This window comes from Tursiops truncatus, chromosome 5 (genome assembly GCF_011762595.2).
Source record: "Tursiops truncatus isolate mTurTru1 chromosome 5, mTurTru1.mat.Y, whole genome shotgun sequence".
Classification (NCBI taxonomy): Eukaryota; Metazoa; Chordata; class Mammalia; order Artiodactyla; family Delphinidae; genus Tursiops; species Tursiops truncatus.
The window spans coordinates 52672714-52694303 of NC_047038.1; the positions used below are offsets into that span (position 1 = coordinate 52672714).

Here is a 21590-nt window from a genome sequence, read left to right on the forward strand (position 1 = left end):
GAGGAGAAGTTATGTTCCATCTCCCTGAGGGGGGGAGTATCTACAGAAATTATTTGGAATTCTTCTTCATGGAAGAGTTGTCTCCTCTCCCCCATTTATTTATTTATTCAGTCATTTATTTTTATCAATAGGGACTCATGGATATTTATTTTATACTTTTTTTAAATCTAATACTCCTTAATTTTGTTGCTTACAATTTCTTTTGGCATGTTAACAGCTCAGAGAGGTTCTGCAATAAAGAAACCGTTTAATTTTTATTTAATCTAGTGTTCAAACTTATGTAATCTATTTCCATGTAAAATACTTTGGGAACTATTTTACTACACCTTTCACAGGAAGCAATATTTGAAGAAACTTATATGCAGTGTGATAAATATAAGTGCATAAGTTTTCTTGTGAGATAATAGTAGTAAGCACATAGAGCTCTAATTACGTGCCAGGTACCATTCTAGTGCTTTACAAGTATTCACTCATTTAATATTTATGCTGACTCTATGAAATGAGTCACTCTTACGGTCTTAGATGGGGCCAACTTTACCAAACTACTCAGTGGAAGACCTGGAATTTGAATCTGGACAGCCGCTCCAGAATCTACACTACCTGACGATATTTAGCCTATTTCTGTATCCAGTCCAGAAATGCCCAGACAAACTCAAGATGTGCTGCGTGGTTGAATTTATCCTATTCACTGTCAATCGAGTAACCTTAGCAAAAATGAGAATTTTGCTAGTTTTATATTAGTTCAATTCACATCCCCTTCCTAACTGGACTTTCTGCCTTCTGTATTGTCACTCCATTTCTTAAAACCTCTAAGACTTTTAGGATAGAGCTCCAATTCCTTACTTTTGCTTAAAAGGCTATAAGTGATCTTGCCCCTTTTTTACTGTTCAGGTCTCATCTTTTGCCTCCTCACACTGTCCCTCCCCCTACTGCCACTCCCATGCCCACTTCCACACACGTACGTTCTCTCTCTCTAGTCATCCTTGATCTCCTCAGTTGTTCCCCAGCAGGAGAACCTGTGCTCATGCTGTTGCTTCTACCCAAAACTGCCTACCCTCAAATCCCACATATTTTTGGCTAACTTCTGCATATTCTTCAGGTCCTGTGTTAGATGATAGTTTCTTTGGGAAGGACTTCTGACCCCTAGTTCTCAGATACTCAGATATTTATCCTGTTTCTCCAATCTTCCACATGGGAGGCACCCTATACTTCCCACCACAATACTTGGGTTGTCTGTATCATCACTAGATTCTGTGGAGCAGGGCCAGTGTCTCTCTTTTCACAATTGTATCTGCAACATCTGGCATAGTGCCTAGCCCATGGTAGACGCTCAATAGATATTTTTTTAAAATAATGAATGAATTGAATAATCAAAAACTGCAAAGTATTCCCTTTTAGAAAATATTCATACCCTTATCCCTAGTAATTTCATTTCTCAGACTCTAAAGGAAAGAATCAGAGAAACACAGAAATTCATGTTCATGATAATAGTAAAAAATTTTAAGGCATCTAAACGAACAGCAATAGGGCCTGCTTAAATATAACATGGAAACTCCAAAAGACAATGTTATACAGGCATCAGAAATGACATTTTTGAAGAAACATAATGACATGGGAAATTGCATATGATATAATCTTAAATGGAAAAGCAAACTATAAAAACAAAATAATTCTGCTTTAATTAAACGTATATATATGCGTGTGTATATTCATACACACATATACATCTCAATTGTACACATTCATGCATAGAAAACAATGAAGAGAATAAAATGGTAACAGTGGTTATTTTGGCTGATTGAAATCTATGAGTGCTTATTTATTATTTTATTCTTTACATATTATTGTTTTTCCAACTATCTTGAATAAATGTGTTACTTTTATAATCGGAGAATTACTAAAACTTTTTTCCATTAGATAGCTGGATGATTATTATTTTGTTTTACTTTATTTTCAAGGTGAAGAAAGTAATTTTAAACTTTATAATTTTATAGTTGTTTGCGTGTTATATATTTATTATGTATTTTTTAATGACTTCTTATTTATTTTCATGACTATGAAAAAGTAACAAGGTGATAGTTAATACCCATTTAAAGATTTCAATACAGTTGCAGTTCTTTTGTGAATCTTTTGCCTCTCATGGCTTAGAAACTACTGTATTTATAAAACTCTTGAAATACTTTGAGTTAATACCATAGATTCCAATTATTAGGGAAACTGATTAGAATGCAACAATAATTTCATTTAGAGAGGATATGGGTTTAGGTAAAAGGTAATGTCTTCCTATTTAAACATTTTAAATGTAAAATGCCATTCATTTTCCTTTTAAACAACATTTTAAAAGATCTTTATTTTATAAGTCTTTGGGGTAGAAACTATTACTTTCTTCTTATTTTGTATTAATGCACTGTCGTTTTTCAATAACTTATTTGCTACTTCTACTTTTTTTTGGTGCTAGGTACACACTGAAATTTTTACTTAAATAATAACATAGAAATAACTATGATTTTTTTTGAGCATTTAGTTTTGAGACTTAGAGCTTATTTATTCACCTCCAGAAATAGGACCTGAGAAAAATTAAGTATCTGTAAAACTGGAGCTAAAGTGGACCTTCACATTTATCCAGTCCAACCTCTAGAGTTTGTCTCCTTTTGGTGGAGAGCTTCTGGAAACAGGGAATTCACAATTTCACTGACTTAACCCATTTTGATTAAGTCTTCTTACTTGCTGGAAAGTTTCTTGCTTGTGTTAAATGGTTACATGCTCCTTATAACATTTACTCACTGGTCTGAGCTTTGTGCTTTATAGATAGAAAGCATTCAGTACATGTTAGTCAGTGAGACAAAGGAATGAATGAATACCACTTACTCAAGATTAGTGTTCTTGAGGATGACCTAAAGGATGACCCAGCTTAAAAGCAGCCGCTTGCTTCATCTTGGATTTGTCCTCATTGTCAGGAAATCCTATTACTATTTCTGATGTCTGAGCAAATGATTTCTCTGACCATCCAAGACTTCTATGAAATGACTTCTGACCATCTGACTGAAGTTCTTGCAAGGCGTACCTTGGAAAAATCCTGCCAACCTTGCCATAGATATGGAACAGGGAGTAGGGAAGTGGCCAACCACTGGGGTCGCTTTTCTTTCATTATTTTTAGGATTTTCAAGGAAGTGGTATGTGTTCTGTTGTCAACTAGAAGTTTTGATATACCTGGCTTCCTATTGCTTGCTTATTGTTTTATGTTTTCTTTGGTTTATGACATATAGACTGGTGTAGCCCTTATGAACTTTTTGCAGCTTATATTATTTGTTTCTGTCTTATCCTCCCCACCCTCACTACAGGGATGCTTTCATCTTTTAGTGACATGTGTTTAATAGGTGCACAATAAACATTTGTTGAATCTATGTCTTTTCATTATTTGAAAACTCAGCTGTTACACCTCATTTCCCCCTTTTCTAGCCATAAAAATTTGATTTTTTCTGAATTGAACATCCTTTTCCTCTTTCCTTCTCTCAGTTTTAAGTTGTTCTTCTCTTCTGGATCATTTCCAAGTTTCCTTTTTTTTTTTTTTTGGCTGCATCAGATCTTAGTTGCGGCATGCGGGATCTTTCGTTGTTGTGCATGGGCTCTTTGTTGTGGTGCATGGGTTTCTCTCTAGTTGTGGTGCACAGGCTCCAGAGCATGTGGGCTCTGTAGTTGTGGCACGTGGGCTCCAGAGTGCATGGGCTCTATAGTTTGTGGCACGCAGGCTCTCTCGCTGAGGCGGGCGAGCTCAGTAGATGTGGTGCGCGGGCTTAGTTGCCACCTGACATGTGGGATCTTAGTTCCCCAACCAGGGATCAAACCCGCATCTCCTGCATTGTAAGGCAGATTCTTTACCACTGGACAACCGGGGAAGTCCCCATTTCCAAGTTTCTGCTTTAGTTGCAGAGCACAGAAAAAATAATTGAGTAAAACTTTGTGCAGCATTGCTTCAGTTCTTAATATTCTTTTCCATTCTACTCTCAGGTGTTCTTTTAAAAAGTTTCCTTATTTGTAAAATGAGGGTAATGATACATATCTCACAGGATTAATAAAATAACACATGTAAACAAATGAAAATCACATAGCTCTGTTTCCTAAATTATTTTCATTCAGAATGCTTTCTTCTAATATCTAATTTCTTTTCTTTGTAACTTTTTTCTTAACTAGTTTCTCTGTATATTACATGTAACATTAAATTTAAATTTGGTAAGTTGAAATACTTGGTAAAGTGGGATATCCATTTAGGAGAACTATGATTAATCACTTGAAATTGTACTTTATTGAAAACACCTGGAGAGATGTTTTGTTAGAATAATTTTTTAAAGGATAAGGTAAACATGTTTCAGAATATCTTATCAAGGTATAATTACAGAAAGTATCATTCTATTTTAAATGGTCTTCATGTTTGAGTTTTTAGTAGGTTTTATGTTGTATTAAAATGGTGTATTGCAGTCTTGAAAATATGCACTGTGTATAAGCCACACATTGCTGTCTCTTGTAACTTTAATTTTGTTTTTATATCTTAGAGTTATTTTCTTTTTATCAACTCAAGAGCCCTCTTATTAGTGGTTGAAAATGAGAATTTTTGGAATCATAATTCAATAGCTAGAAATTTAGTTCTTTATATAATAGGATAAGTAATACAAATTCAGGGACTGACTTTTTAATCTTATGCAAATTTTAGTTTTATAGTAATGGCTGAATTAAAATTACAGTTTTTTAAATTAAACTTTCTCATACCTGCTCCCCCAACAATCTGGAGTTGGGGGAGTAAGTGACAGAAGGCTTATTAGAGGAAATTATTTTTAAGCTGAGATCTGAACCTTGAATAAGATTTATCTAGATAAATTGGGGATAAGGATGTTGAGGGTGGAAGTGGGTTATATTGCAGTAATTAAAGTTTGGTCATGAATAATGTACCCAAATGTATTTTAAGTCTTGGATCTAAGAGAACTTTTTACAGTTAAAAAAAAAGAAAAGAAAAGAGAAAGAATTGAAAATAAGCCAGTAAATGGAATTCGTTTTGGGGGTATTTCATGCAATTAAAAATTTTTTATTAATTTTATTTATTTATTTGGCTGCCTTGGGTCTTTGTTGCTGTGCATGAGCTTTCTCTAGTTGTGGTGAGCGGGGGCTACTCTTCGTTGTGGTGTGCGGGCTTCTCATTGCAGTGGCTTCTCTTGTTGTGGAGCATGGGCTCCTGGAGCATGGGCTTCAGTAGTTGTGGCTCATGGGCTCTAGAGCTCAGGCTCAGTAGTTGTGGTGCACGGGCTTAGTTGCTCTGCGGCATGTGGGATCTTCCTGGACAGGGATCGAACCTGTGTCCCCTATACAGGCTGCTCCGGGTCTGCCGGCGGTGGGGGGGATGGCCACTCAGGCCCTGGCAGGGCACCTGCGTTTCAGACTTCTCTGCAGCCAGGGGCCACAGCTGGGGCGGGGCCGGATTACCTGCCCAGGGTGGGAAGGAGGTGGGATCACACGGTATGGGCAGTATTTCATGCAATATATTAAGAGTATTCTTTTATTCTTGAAAACCTATTTCTACATATTTAGTAAATTAAGCCTCATGCATTTCACACAGTTCTGTATTCCTCCTATAGATGATTTTTTTCCTATTCATTCATTGCTTAGGCAGTTGTATCAGATTATTTTTAAATGCTTGCAACATAACTTAGGGTAAAATCTGTTCAATTATTGAGAATTTATTATGTGCTAGACAAAGTGTGATATGTGCTATGATAGGTGAAGGAAGAGGTGCTGTGAGAACCCATAAGCAAAGGTACCGAATATTATCTGGGATGAGGGGCCAGGTAAGAGAAGGCTTAATAGAGGTAAAGACCTGGAAGGTGAATAAAATTTATTCAGATAATGTAGGAATGAGTATGTTGGGATGGGAGGAGAGCATGGAGGGTTTATTCCAGATAGAGAGTAATGTATTTAAATATGTGTATTAAAGAAGCTCTGAATAATGATAGCTGTAGTAAAAGCTATCAATTATTGAATGATTATCATTATTGTGTCACTGTTCAAAGTACTTTAATCTTTATAACAATCACATAATGGAGCTATTATTATTCTGCTTTTATTGTCTGGTTGTAACTGTCCTTTATGGGTAATGTAATATATAATTCTCTCCTTTTCTCCTCATTTGGGTTAAATTTTGGAGCTTTGGCATTATTTTATTTTGGTTTTAGTGAGTCAGAAGTGGTCTGTAGGCATATTTTAATAAAAAGACCAAAAATTATGGCATTTTAGCTTGGCATTAAAAAGAATAGTTTACTAAAATATGGTATATATGGGTAATCCATTTATGACTGACCATTAAAATTAACTTATTATTTCAAGTTTACAAGAAATGTAATAAATACTGTGAAAAAGTAGTAAGACCAATCCAGATTGTGATACATAAAAGACGAGTGGTCTGGACTCCTCAAAAAAGTCGATATGAAAAAGAAAAGGATGAAAGCACTCTAGATTAAGCTGCAAGGAATGAGACAGAACAACCAAATGTAATGTAATGCATTCAATTTTAATGGATCCAGGATTTTAAAAAATATAAAGACATTTTTGGGGATAATTGGAAATTTTTGAATATGGACTAAATATTAGATAATATGAAATATTATTGTTAGTGTTTTTAGGTGTGACAGTGGTAATGTGGTTATGTAGGAGAAAGTTCTTATTCTTAGAAAATTCATGGTGAAGTATTTAGGGTAAAATATCATGTTTGGAAAAATTATAATATAACAATTTCTGTAAAATTTTATTTTACTAGGTCATTAATGGGATTCCTGAGTATCAAACATTTATAAAATGCTTAAATCTAACTTACCTTTTTATTATCTGCTGTTTTCCCTTGTAATGTTTATCACCATCTGATTGTTGATTTATTTTTTTTGTCTATCTTCATTCCCATCCTCCACTAGAACGTCAGTTCCATGAGGACGGAGACTTTCTGTTACTCACAGCTTACTTCACAGCGCTAAGGATAGTATCCTGCGCATAGTAGGCAGTAATCAATATTTGTTGAGTAAACTAATGAATAAAGATAACCAATCTCAACCAACTTCACCATTTCTATATAGCTCATAACATCTTTAATGTTTTAAAATCAGTTTTGGTACTGTTAACCAGAAATAATAATAGATTGTTCCTTATGTTTCAGGGAAGTTGGGAAAAAAGAATTTTGAAGAGTTTAAATAGTATGTGCACTGAATTGAGTATCCCATTGGCACGAAAGGTACTTTTTTTTTTTTTTTGATTGGAGTATAGTTGCTTTACAACGAAGTGAATCAGCTATTATGTATACATATATCCCCTCCCTCTTGGACCTCCCTCCCATCCATCTAAGTCACCAGAGAGCACGGAAAGTACTTTTAACATTTAAGTATTTTTTTGTGAATCAAGTACTAGGAAGTATCATGAAATAACTGTCAGGCAGATTTATCTTTTTTTATTACTAGTATATCAGTTTGTTTTGAAACAAAAATCTGTGAAAGGCCAATTATGTGGATGTAGTTTATATAGGTTTCTATTATGTATGCTGTAGTGCTTTTTGTAATAAACCTATATCTTGAGAATAAATATAGACTCTGCAGTATAGGTGATTTGGAGATTTGTCTTATAAATACACTTTAAAGATTTTAATTACCTTTAGTCTCCTTACTTGAATGATTTGTCATCTCTGCACAACTATTTAGATCTAATACTCAACATTTATCTGTCACTCTGGGCTTCGAGAGGGGAGAGGTGAAAAAGGAGAGAAAAGCCACTTGAGAAATATTCTGGATTCTTTATAGCTGCTCATGAGTAGGAGAGAACGTTTCTCTTCACTTCATTCTCCCAACCTGCTATTTATTTCCTGCTGTTGGACAGGATATAGTGAATGTACTTTGGATAATATCCAAGCACAAGTCACTGAAGGCACCAGAAGGATGGTGTAAAAAAAAAGATAAGTTTATATGAAAAACTGTCTAAATATGTAGTATTGTAGAATATATCGTCTTTCATATAGGAAGATGGTGCTACTGATTCACAGTCACACTCTCTTGGCCAGTCCCCCTTGCAATGCATTTCTCAGATTGCTGGATGGGGTAAGAGATGCAGTATCTGGCTGAGGAGCAGTTTTTCTCTGTGAAATTTTACTAGCCAGCACAGATCATTTACCTTCTATTCTTGGACTCATTAGCACCACATTGTAACTGAGCCACTGAGACTACTGTATAATGTAATAGTTAAATAATGTAATTTAAGTGTAATTCCCTAAGAAGCTAACCATATGTAATGAAATTATTTTTTCTTGTGTTATGGTAGCTTACTTAAGCTTTTAGATAAGGTATTGATTCTTATTTTTCAGCTTCATTGCTTAACTTCACAAAACAAAATCAATTTCAAAATTACCTTTTTTAGAGGCCAGTTGGAGAACAGAAAGAACTTCTCAATAAATGGAATGAAATGGGAACTGATGAGCCAGGTATATGTAAAACTCTTTTCAAAATGTGGTAGTGGGAAAAAAAATTGCCTTCTTAATTGTGAATCCAAAATAACAATATTAACAATTTTTTTGGAAAGACAGCAACTTTCCCTCTCCACTAATTTACTATCATCTGATTTTTTTTGCTTAAACTTCTACTTTGCAGTTTAAAATTCCTAACTTTGGTCAGTGTTCTCCATTATTTTGAGGATATTTAAATCAGTTATCTTCTTTTAAAGCAGCATTTGAAAACATTTTTATAAAAGGGTAAATTAAATCATTCAGTGGATTTCATAGACAAATCTTTTTCAAACTTTAATTACATTGAGATGTTAAAGATGGATTAAATGTGGAAAAGTTTGGTTTTTTTTTTACTAGCCCTGCCAAAGCAAGGCCTCAAAAAGTTTATTAAACACTCAGATTTGTTTCTCTCCACGAAAATCTTTAGTAAAAGGCAAGCGATTTATTTGATCTGAAGAGAAACCAGAGTATATGTGGAACAGTTTTAATACTTCTAAAATGTTTTTAAGAATTTATTTTGGTTCATTTTAATGTTTAAAATTGAGTCAATCAATTTTATAAACATATAATGAGTGAGAACTCTAGCATTTACTGTGATAAACAGATACATATATAAAATTGTTTAGGTAGACATGTACATAATCCTCACTACTCCTTCTTAAAAGAAAGTTGAGGCGGGTGGGTACTGGGCAAGAAATTGTGCCATAATAAAGGGAGCAGTGTGTTATAGAAGTTCAAAAGGGAGAACAGTTCAATACAACTACAGGAATTCACTAAGAATGCATTGTTTGTATTCTAAGTACTTTGAGAATTCTCATATAGAATTCTCTGTTCTCATATAGAACTTTCATATTATACTGACATTGTTTTTCAATTCAACTACAAATAACCTATTACAAATTTATCAAAGGGGGGACTCTTTATTTCTTCTAGAGTATGTCATCTAGGCTGTCAAGGGAAGGGACTACCTTTTTATTTTTATTGGCTCAATACTTAACACAATGTATGACAAATAACTGATATTCTGCAAATGTTTGAATTAATCTAGCTGCATAGCAACATATGAAAGAATCATTACAATTTATTATTAATAAGAATTTTTATGTTATAATTGAAATTTTGTTTTAATCTATCTTATTAATTCTAGATTTAAGCCTTTTCAGGCCTGTTTATGCACCTAAGGATTTTCTCGAGGTAGGTTCTATTGGCTAAATATATATATATATTAATGAGGTAAAAATGCAAAAGAAATGATGGTATAAAAACATCTCCAGGCAGAGGAATCACCATGTAAAAAGCCCCAGAGCCACTGAAATGGTGGAATAACATGATTATATTATATTTGGAAATTGCTCTTGGAAAATACATTGGAGCGTGGAAAAATTAGAGGGAAGTAAATCAGGAAGATTTGATTAAAAAATAGTGACTGTAAATCATGTAGCCTGCTTCCTGGCACATATAGGTGCTCAGTGAATTGTTTCCTTTTTTATTTCCTTCCTGTTCTAGTAGTTCAGGCAAGGCATGATAAAGGTCTGAACTAAGAGAACAGCATTCAAAATGGAAAGAATTCAACAGACTTGAGAGATTTTAAGGAAGATTTGGGAACTGATTAGATCTAAAGCGCATGAGGGAAAAAAAAACAAAGATAACCTTTAAGTGTCTAGATTGGGTAACTGGGCAGAGGTAACTTGCCCTTGAGATAGAGAATACAGGAGGAGAAACAGGTCCATTAGTGAAGATGATGAGCTTATTTAAGTTTGAGAGGCATATTGAGCATTCAAGTGGAACTCTTCAGTAGGCAGTTACAACTCACTAATTATTTTAATTCACCTCTCTTTGATTACACTTTTTTTCTTGTACCTTACATGTAATCCATCAGCAAATCCTTTCAGCTTTACCTTTGAAGTATATCCAGAATCCATCCACTTCTTACTAGGATCATTCCTATTTCACTGGTCCAAGCAGCCATCTCTTGTCTGGACTATTTCAGTAGCCTCTTAATTGCTCTTTCTGCTTCTAAGCTGCCCACCTAGAATCTGTCCTTTTGTTCTTAGCAGAGTTTCTAGAGGAAGACTTGTAAGTACAATTCTGAAGAAGCCACTCTTCTGTTATCTAGGTGCTTCCTATCTCCTTCTACTTAAAAACCAAAGTCATGACAGTGGCCTAAAATATCCTGCTTGGTCTGTTACCCCACCACCTCTCTGAGTTCATCTCCTATTACTTTTTCTCCTGATTTGTTCTACTCCAGCTATTTTAGCCTCCTTGCTTTACCTTGGCTTCCGCCCATTTGTGAGGGCCTTTTGCTCCTTCTTTTCTCTGCCTGCAGTGCTTTTCCCCCAGATACTTGTGTGTACATTCCCCTCACTCCTTATTTCTTTGCTTAAATGTCACATTCTCAACATAAAGAATATGGTCAATAATATTGGATATTATATGGGTATAATATGGGTACAGATGGTTACTAGAGTTATTGTGGTGATCATTTCACAATGTATGCAAATGTCAAATCACTTTGCAGTACACCTAAAACTAACATAATATTGTACATCAACTATATTTCAATTATTTTTTATTTCAATTAAAAAATATTCATGGAAAAAATTCAAACACATACACACACACAAAAATGTTGCCTTCTCAGCAAACTTTTCCCTGGCTCCCCTGGTTGGAACTCCTTATAGCCCTTTCCTACTTTGTTTTTCTCCATAGTATTTAGCATCATATAACATACTATTTTTCTATTTGGCTTATTGCCTGCCTTATCCTATTAGACGGAAGTTTTGTTCACTGCTGCAACAATTACAGAGTCAAGTCAGATAATTGAAAAGGCTCAACAAGACTTCACCCACAAGAATACACCCACATAAGGCTTTCTTTCAGCAAGAGAAAGAAAATACAAAGAGATGGGAATTTCCAGACACATCTCCCAGGCCCCTTTCTCAGTTGCACAGGATGCACTTTGTCTTTGGGTTATGAATCTCCAAGGTACATGCAAGATACTTCGGTCTTGGGAGTCAAGGCACAAGTTTTCTGAGGGGTCTTTTATACCCCACTGGTAATTCAGATGTAAACCAGCAATCTGTACATTTTCAATAAACAATGTAAATAAACTGATATGGAGTTCCTCCAGGGGACATTAAATAGCGCATTATAAATGACTAGTTAGCGCATTTTACCCCATCTTGGCCAAGGGTTGCTACTAGATGTCCAGGTAACCCTGAAGATAAGATAGAGCTACCATAAACCAGCTGCAGCTGCAAGCTGATCCTATCTTTAACTGTTCTCTCTCCAACAGGTTGAACAGTGCTTAGCACATCATGGCTCAGTAAACGTGTTGAGTGAATGAGTAAACGAATGATTGAATCTTTCACATTTTATTTATTTTTTTCTTTTCTGAACCTGTTGTCTCTGATACCAGTTTGCCAGCATAGAACATTGTTAGAAATTATTTCAGGCCTTTTAGAATTGTAAGCAGTATCTTTTTAACTTTAAAGAAAAATTACTTTGGTTTGAAACTGCCTTTATGGTGCTAGCATTATTTCTCTTAGCTTATTAAAGATTTCTCCCAAACTCTTTCCTTTTCTAGCACTTAAATTTCATGTAATCTTTTTATGGTTGTCTTTAACTGTTTTCTCCTTAATAATCATAGTGTTCTGTGGCCTTCAGGACTGTTGCTGAATTGATCCTTTTATTAGTCATGCTGAGATTCTTCTTTAACTCAAGCAAATTTTCTATAATCATTTCCTTAGTTATAGTTTCTGCTTTTCTAATATTTTCTCTTTTCTATTGCCCACATATTCATAGTTTCTTTTTCTTTTCAATTCTGTGTTTTTGAGTTTCCCATGCAAGTATGATGCCTTATTTGTGTAATTAGACTAAAATTGTGTTATTCTATATTAGTCTGTATTTAACACTGTTGATTCTTTGCTAAATCTTCTTTTTTCTTTTTTTTTAAACAAATACCTTTGATATTTTTAGTTTCAATTTAGTGTTTGCAATTTTAGGAAACTCTTTTGACCTTATAGCATATTGCATTTTATCAGCCATTAGTTATCAGTTTATGAATGCCTTCTTCAGATATGATAGTGTTTCTGTCATTATAATCTCCTTCCTTGGATTCTTGGTGGTTTCTTTCCCTCAACAGTTTCAATTTTTAAATATTTTTGAAATTATTATTATTCTCTCCCCAAAATGTGTGTTGTAAGAAAAATAAGAAAATATATGTAAGAAGAAAATTTAAAACAGAAATTACTCATAATGTCATCATAGAGCAATAAATACTACTATACTGTAACTTTTTAATTTAATAAACATATTCTGATATTAATTGAGGCATATTACACTGTATTTTGTACAAATTAAACATAATTTATTTAGGTAATTTCCTCTCATGGAATATTTAAGTTGTCTCATGTTTTTCTGTTTTATAAGAGAACAGTACTTCCTTGATGTTTTTTTCTGCACTGTCTCTGCAAACAGCTTTAATTATTTCCATAATCATACTGATAGAAGTGAGATTCCTAGAGTAAAGGCTGTGCAAATATCTAAGTTTTTTTTTAATCTAGTTAATTTTGAAAAATATATAAATCCATCTTTCTTGTTAGCTTGGCCTCTGAAAAATTTTTTTTCCCTTTGGGTTCGGTTTATCGGCAAAACCTTATGATGTTATTCACTGTCTTTCTATAAACCTTGTCAGTATCTGTTTTTTAAAAGAGTTAGAGTTGGTTCTAAAATTTTTCCTGGCAAATATTACAATCAAGCAATTTAAATTTTTCTGTCATTTTCCCTGGTAAAATATAATCAAACAATTCTTTTTACCATCAGAAAGTTTTTCTTTCTAACTAAATTTTTAATTTTTTAGTTTTATATGGTAGATCATCTGTTGGAATATTAAATTAAAAACATATTTATAGTATTTTAACATTTTAATACAATTTTAGTTTTCAGAATGTAATTAAAGTATATGCATAACCCAGATAGTTTTTAATCTTGTGATATATACTAAGGTTATTACTACCAATTTTGTAAGTGTAAATAGTCAATAAAGAAACTAACCAATTATGTTGGATTTGTTTTTAAAGGTTTTAATTAATCTTCGCAACCCAAATTATGAAAATGGTGATTCTCATAGTTTCAGGACTCATTTGGGTTTAATCCAAGTTCCTCTCAAAGTAAAAGACATCCCTGAATTGGTAAGTATAGGCATTTAAAAATAAATTAACATATTTTAGAGGGCAACTATTAGAAATATATTTTAGTGCAGCATATGTCTAAAGCAGTAGGACAATCTGCTCATTAAATAAATGAATAAAATGAAAAGTTTCTTTTTTATTGTAAGTATGTTGTATAGAGAGTGAGTTGCTTTGCTAGTAGGATTAAAGATGAGCTTTCCTTGACCTATAAATGCTTTTGCTTATTTCTTATTTTAATAAACAGCATAGATTTATAAGACAACTTGTTGGAATTTGAGTGCCTGATGTATGGCTGTAAAACTGATTGAAACAAATTATGAATTTTATAAAAATTTTTTTTAAAGAATGTACATTTCATTTAATTCACCCAACCTTTATTAAGCTCATGACATGGTGAGACACTGAGGGAGATAAAAGAACATAAGATGAGTTAAAGGCTGTCTTTGCTCTGGAGACTGTCACAATTTGATAAGGTCGTTAGTTTAAAAATAGAGTAATTATAGAAAGGTGGGAAGATTTCCTGATAAAGGAGTTAAGAAATTACCATCACTCCTTCTTTTGTTAATTACCCCAAAACGATAAGGAGCGCAGAAATGTAAATACTGTCTTTGGTGAAAGTAGGAAACAACTTGTAACTCTAAGCTTTAAAGTATTAAGATAGAGAGCTGATGGGAGAATGAAGAATGACGCGAACATGAAGATGGTCAAGCCTTAATGCCTCTAAAAGGTGGGAGGTATGGATGACAAGTGTGACAGTAATCAATTTATTATCTTTCAGCTCCAAATCTACCTTTTTTAAAAATTGAAGTATAGTTGATTTACAATATTGTATTAGTTTCAGGGGTACAGCAAAGTGACTCAGTTACACACACACACATATTCTTTTTCAGATTTTTTTTCCATTATAGGTTATTACAAGATATTGAATATAGTTCCCTGTGCTATAGGGTAAATCCTTGTTGTTTATTTTATATATAGTAGTGTATATCTGTTAATCCCATACTCCTAATTTATCCCCCTTTGGTAACTATAAGTTTGTTTTCTATGTCTGTGAGTCTGTTTCTGTTTTGTAAATAAATTCATTTGTATTATTTTTTTAGATCCCACATATAAGTGATATCATATAATATTTGTCTTTGGCTTACTTCACTTAGTATGATAATCTCTAGATCCATCTATATTGCTGCAAATGGTAATATTTCATTCTTTTTTATGGTAAGCAATATTCCATTTTATATATATATATATATATATATATATATATATATACCACATCTTCTTTATATATTCATCTGTTGATGGTCACTTAGGTTGCTTCCATATCTTGACTATTATAAATAGTGCTGCTATGAACATTGGAATGCAAATATATTTTCAAATTAGAGTTTTTGTCTTTTCCTGATATATGCCCAGGAGTGGGATTGCTAGATCATATGGTAACTCTATTCTTAGTTTTTTAAGGAACCTCCATACTGTTTTCCACAACAGGTGTACCAATTTACATTCCTACCAACAGTGTAGGAGGGTTCCCTTTTCTCCACACCCTCTCCAACATTTATTATTTATAGACTTTTTGATGATGACCATTCTGACCAGTGTGAAGTGATACTTCATTGTAGTTTTGCAAATCTGCCTTTTTTGCTCTGTTTTATTATACTGGAGCTGGACCTTCTAAACATTTCTTTTTTGCAAACTAGCTTGATGTTAGGCTTTGTCAATAGAGGATTCTGGAGGGACATTGCAAGACAATAGCAGGAGAAAGGGGCTTTCCATGTACAGAAGCCAGCAGATCAGCAAACAGAAGACCCAGTAGCACTCACCTTGGCAGCCCTCAGTCAACCAGCTCCAGCCTGTACTCTCTGGCAAGGTTTTTCTTCACCTCTGGTCTGCACATTCCTGTGGCAGGCATACCCTCTCCTTAAAAGTCTGAATCTCAGTCTTGAGGGCACTGGGGGACCCTTTCCTGAGTTCTTAGTTCCTTCTTGGTTCACCCTCCTGCTTAGAAGTCATAGTTCCTTTCTGCATTTGCTAATTCTGTTTTTCCCTGTTCACATTTCTGGTATGGTTTCTATTTCTTGACGGGACTCTGACTGATACAAAAAGCCAGATGATTTTTCTCCCTTGAACTTTGGAAAGGATCAAGAATTGGAGATACCACATGTTATAGAGTCTCTGAGGAGACATAGGGCTGAAAGTGGAGATTGTGTAAAAGTCTGTATCAGGAAGGGTTAAGACCCCCGGACTCTTCTCATCCTGCATATTCCGGTGACTCCTCCTCCCTCACAGAAGACCAGAGGTGTGTTAATCACTACAGAAACAGAATCAGAAAGGCTATAAACTCAGTGACCTCAGACATAGAGCTGAACAGGAATGAGGCACGGTATTGAAAACAGAGGAATTAAGTGAAAGTTGACCGAATAGCGAACTAATACCCTTGTCCCCTACCACTACCACTATGCCTGCCCAGTCTCTCCTTCTTCACCCTCCACCAACTTTAGAATGCCAGAGAAAAGGTTAACAGAGATTTGGAGAACCCTTACCGGGGGCGGGGGAAAAAAAGAAAAGAAAAATAGCTGGCTGGCTATAATTGCTTCACAGTGAAGTCCACCACACTCTGCCCAGTTCTTGCAGACAGAGCTTCCAGTCAGTCGTTAATTGCCTCAACCCTAAATGTAACTGACCAGCCTAGGATCTCCAGATACTTGAAATCTTCCAATTTTAAAGGCATAGGTCAAAACTAAAACAAATAAACAAACAAAAAAGAAGAAGAAATAGCCAATTTAGGGAATGAGTGCTTATTACGACCACCAATAGTTATTTCAGGCTTGAATTTACATCTACACTCACAAGATACAATAGGCCAAAACCTGGTGCGAGGTTTATGTAGATTTGCAAAATGATACAGGACAGAAAACATGGCATGTCAGTATATCACGTAGATCTTCATTGGAAGTCCTTGCAGCCAACCAGATGCTACTTCCTAGCCCCACAAGGAATGCATGCAATTTGAAGTGCCAAGGCTACATAGGCACAGCATAGGAAAGTCTCATATGCGATAGGAACTATTTCTTATAATGCACATGACCATAGCTTCCAAGTCCTCTCAAGAGGCACACCAGGTAGCTAAGGCCTGTGTTTTCCATTAGATTTTTATAGTCCACTTACAGTCTTCCATTTCAGATATAATTTACCAGTCAAGGGTCATATTTTTTCAGTAAATTATGTTGCTTAGTAATATAGCTGGCTTTCCTCTCCACAGTTTTTTTGTGTGATCCAGTACATTTTCAGGTCAACAGTGCTGAGAGAAGGTAAACACAAGGTTATCTTCACATGGACAAAAAGGTTAGCCTGTTGTTAACCATTTCTCCCCAATAGAAGATGTAAAGCAAACATTAATATTCTCAGAGAGAAGATATTACTCATTAAACAAGAATAGAATTTCATTAAAACAACAAAACAAAACATTAGAAAATGAAAAAAGAGCTTATAGGACTCAAAAATACGGTATGCCAAAAAAAAAAAAAAAATCAGTAGAAAGCCCAGGAAATGTCTGTCAGAAAACAGAGCAAAAGCAAAAAAGCCAAAGAGATGAAAAATAAAAAGGAAAAGGTATTTTTTTTAAATTAGAGGATCGATCCAGAAGGGCTAACACCTGACCAATAGGAGTTCTAGAAAGAGAAAACAGAGGTAAAGGAATTATTAAAAATTTTAAGAACGGAAAGACAGGAATCTTCATTGTGAAAAGGCCCACCCAGTACCCAATGCTGTGAATGAAAGAAGACCCAAGGCACCTGAATAGGAGAAGACTAAAAACTTTTTATGGAAGAAAAACAGAGTATATATAAAGTTTCAAGCATCTGACCGCTCAGCAGGAAGACTGGAAGCCAGAAGATTTTTAAGTAAAGCCTTTAAAAATCTGAATGAATTCAAGCCTAGAATTCTGTATGTAACCAACAGTCAATCAAATGAGAATTTGAAGTAGACATTTTCAGATGTATGTGATCTCAAATATTTACTCTTATTAAGGGAGCTATTGGCAGAAATGCTCCAAAACAAGATCAAAAACAAAAAGAGCAAAACAGAGGATCCAGGAAATGGGATTCCAACCTAAGAGAAGAACAATTTCCAAAATGACAGTGAAGAGAGGTTCCAGGACAAAGTTTGTGCAACAGGACCAGAGCAGAGCGATTCCAGTTTGGAACAGGAGGTTGGAGGGTTCCAGGATGAGTGCCTGCAAGAAAAACACCAAAAGTAAAGATGATCTGACAGGTTTAACCACATGCAAAATTGTATTGTGGAGGGTCTTTTCAGAGTTGTTAAAGGGTAGAGGAAGAGGTAAGTGATTACAGAAAATTGCATAAGTGAAAAAATGGTTTAATTATGGACTGTATGAAAAAGATACATATTTTAGGAAAGGAAACATATTTATAGCATACTCCTTGCCTCAGCAGTGAATAATTTTTAAATAGTAATAATAATGTAAACTCTTAATATGGATTTAATCAAGAATTGATATATACTTATAATGGAATGATAGAGGGAGGAAAAGAGAATGTACATGAGCTAAAAATCCTCATTTATCATAAAAAATCAGTAGATATTTGAAACTGATAAATTAAAAATAACAATATATACTTGTTACTTGAAATATGGGTGTAAATACCAGAAAAAGAAGCTGAAATTGGACTTCCCTGGTGGCGCAGTGGTTGAGAGTCCTCCTGCTGATGCAGGGGACACAGGTTCGTGCCCTGGTCCGGGAAGATCCCACATGCCGCAGAGCGACTGGGCCCGTGAGCCATGGCCACTGAGCCTGCGCGTCCGGAGCCTGTGTTCTGCAATGGGAGAGGCCACAACAGTGAGAGGCCCGCGTACCGCAAAAAAAAAAAAAAAAAAAACCGCTGAAAGTGGTTGTTCCTGAATAGTGGGCTAAGTATGATTGCGTGTGTGTGTGCGTGTGTGTGTGTGTGTGTGTTGTGTATGTGTGTGTTGGGGAGGAGTGCATAAATAGGGAACTGCTGTTTTGTTGTTGTTGTTAAGTCTTTTAGCTGATTTGACTTCTGTTTATTGCCCGTAAAGATAGTATAGTGTGGTGGTTAGGTGATTAGATTCTGAAGCCAACTAACCTGGGTTTAAATTCTTGCTCTGCCACTCACTGGCTGTGTGACCTTGGGCAAGTTTTTCTTAACCTTGAGCTTTAGTTTTCTTATTTAATATATGGACAATAGTATCTTTTTTTTAAATGTATGTTTTTTGTTTTTTTTTTGGCTGCATTGGATCCTTGTTGCTGAGCGCGGACTTTCTCTAGTTGTGGCGAGCAGGGGCTACTCTTCGTTGCGGTGCGTGGGCTTCTCATTGAGGTGGCTTCTCTTGTTGCAGAGCATGGGCTCTAGGCGCACAGACTTCAGTAGTTGTGTCTCGCGGGCTCTAGAGCACAGGCTCAGTAGTTGTGGCGCATGGCCTTAGTTGCTCTGTGGCATGTGGGATCTTCCAGACTAGGGCTCGAACCCATGTCCTCTGCATTGGCAGGTGGGTTCTTAACCACTGCGCCACCAGGGAAGCCCTGGACAATAGTATCTCATAGAAGTGTTGTGCAGATCAGTAAGTTAAGATATAAGTTATGGGTTGAATTGTGTCCCCCCCCAAAAGATATGTTGAATCTTGACATCCAGTACCTGTGAATGTGACCTCATTTGCAAATAGGGCCTTTGCAGATGCAATGAAATTAAGATGATGTCTTACTGGAGTAGGGTAGGCCCAAAATCCAATATGACTGGTGTCCTTATAAGAAGAGGAGAAGAGACACAGAAGAGAGACACACAAGGAGAATGTCATATGACAGGCAGAGACTGGAGTGTTGCATCTATAAGCCAAGGAACACCAGAGATTGCCAGCAATACCAGAAGCTAAGAGAAAGGCATGGAACAGATTCTCCCCTAGAGCCTTCAGGGAGAGCATGTTAATATCTTGATTTTGGACTTCTAGCCTCCAGAACCGTGAGAATGAGTTTCTGTTGTTTAAAGCTAACCAGTTAGTGGTACTTTTTGTACCACTGGCAGCCCTAGGAAACTTATATATAAATATAAAGCATATAGATGGTCCTTGGAAAGTAGTAAGCAGTATATAACTATTAAACATTACTACTACAACTTTCATTAAAAAATAATTTTTAAGAAGTTATTTTTAAAAGATATTAGAAGCCCTATTAGTAGCAGTTTATACAAAGTGATATGGCTGTACAGAAGAAGTGACAGATTCTTTTCCTAGAGGTGGTGGGAGGTCTTCTCAGAGATACTGCCATTTGAAATAGTTTGAAGGAGTTTGCTAGATAAAGAAGCAGGGAAAGGATAATGTATGAAAATGTTTAGCATGTGCGTAAGTGGGGCTAATTTTGCCTCTGTCTGTCTGAAGGGACCTGGAGCTGGTGTGGATTCATTCTTAGCTATTGGAGAACAAAAAGCCTGTGGCAAATTTTTAAAAAATTGTAACTATACCTAATGTCTGCAGGCATGAGGGATAGTTGTCCCCATGTTTCCTGAATGATGTAAACTGGTGATAGTGATTCTGACCTGATGATGCATGGTTTATCTGTAACCCTGGTCTGTCTGTGTGAATACTGAACTTAGTGAGACTCAGTGAGTCTCATATGATGCCTCAATAGATGGCCCTCAAACCTAGTTCACAGTGTCAGGGTTAGACTTACCCATATCAAAAGGGTCCCACGCAGCCTGGAGGTAGCTTTGGAGGGCAGGGGATCAGCACAGGGACCCTGCTGAACTCCCAGGCCTGTTTCCTGCCCTCCAAGGCCGCCCCCCCCCACCTCGGCCACATTGGTCTTTGGGGGCATAAGAGGGAGGCTGGGGAGATCAGGAGAGGCAGGCAGGAGGGGCCCTCCCAGACCCGAAGAGCAGGAGAGGAGAGGAGAGGAGGGCGTTTGTCCCACCCACTCAAGCCAGGAAGCCTGCTGGGCTCCCAGGTGAGGTCACCTGCCCTCTGAGACCAGGGAAAGGGCACACCTGGGCCCCTTCTGTTCCTTGAGCCTAAGCCCCACGCCCCACAGCCCCCAGGGCCTTTTCCAGCCTTGTGGGTCCTAAGTATAGTCCCCGCCCACCGCCCAAACCTCACCCCTGCTTAGGCCCTGCATTCCACAGCCAAGGCCTTTCCCCCCCCCCCTTTTTTTTTATTTTCCCTTCTCCTCTTTTTCACTATTGTGGTACTGATGTATCTTTTGGTTGTTGATTCATCTATATTTTTATTTTTGTATTCTTTCTAACGTATCATAATTTCCTAGTCTAATTTTATTTTTTACTTTGTTACTATGCTCTTTTTTTTTTTTTTTTTTGCCACCCCTTGCAGCTTGCAGGATCTTGGTTCACGAGCCGGGGGTCGAACCAAAGCTCCTGCAGTGGGAGGTCCAAGTCTGAACCACTGGACTAACAGAGAACCTCAGACCCCAGGGAATATTCATGGGAGTGAGGTCTCACAGAGTTCCTCATCTCAGCACCAAGACCCAGCTCTACCCAATAGCCTACAAACTCCAGTGTTGGAAGCCTCAGGCCAAACAACCAGTAAGACAGGAACACAATCTCACTCATTAAAAAAAGAAAACAATGAGACAACAAAAATATATGTCACAATAAAGGAGCAAGGCAAAAACATACAAGACCAAATAAACGAAGAGGAAATAGGCAATCTACCTGAAACAGAATTCAGAATAATGATAGTAAAGGTGATCCACAATCTCGGAAATAGAAATGGAGGCATGGATTGAGAAAATACAAGAAAAGTTTAACAAAGATCTAGAAAAACTAAAGAACAAACAAACAGAGATGAACAACACAATAACTGAAATGAAAAATACACTAGAAGGAATCAATAACGGA

The 21590-nt window shown here is 36.0% G+C and overlaps 1 protein-coding gene and 1 non-coding gene across 7 annotated transcripts in view; one reads left to right on the plus strand and one right to left on the minus strand.

The window, feature by feature from the left end:
• TBC1D19 (TBC1 domain family member 19) overlaps positions 1-21590 on the plus strand; it is a 197611-nt gene that overhangs the window by 60025 nt on the left and 115996 nt on the right. For 5 of the 6 annotated variants that reach the window (XM_073805135.1, XM_019928045.3, XM_033856907.2 and 2 more), the window contains 4 exons: positions 7190-7264; positions 8434-8497; positions 9666-9712; positions 13600-13710. In XM_073805135.1, the coding sequence (XP_073661236.1) occupies positions 7190-7264; positions 8434-8497; positions 9666-9712; positions 13600-13710 (297 nt within the window). The remainder of the gene's footprint in view (positions 1-7189; positions 7265-8433; positions 8498-9665; positions 9713-13599; positions 13711-21590) is intronic. The other variant, XM_033856908.2, reaches the window with a different exon arrangement.
• Positions 8874-8989, minus strand: LOC117312501 (U5 spliceosomal RNA). The gene has a single exon (XR_004526825.1). It is a non-coding gene; the product is annotated as a U5 spliceosomal RNA (small nuclear RNA).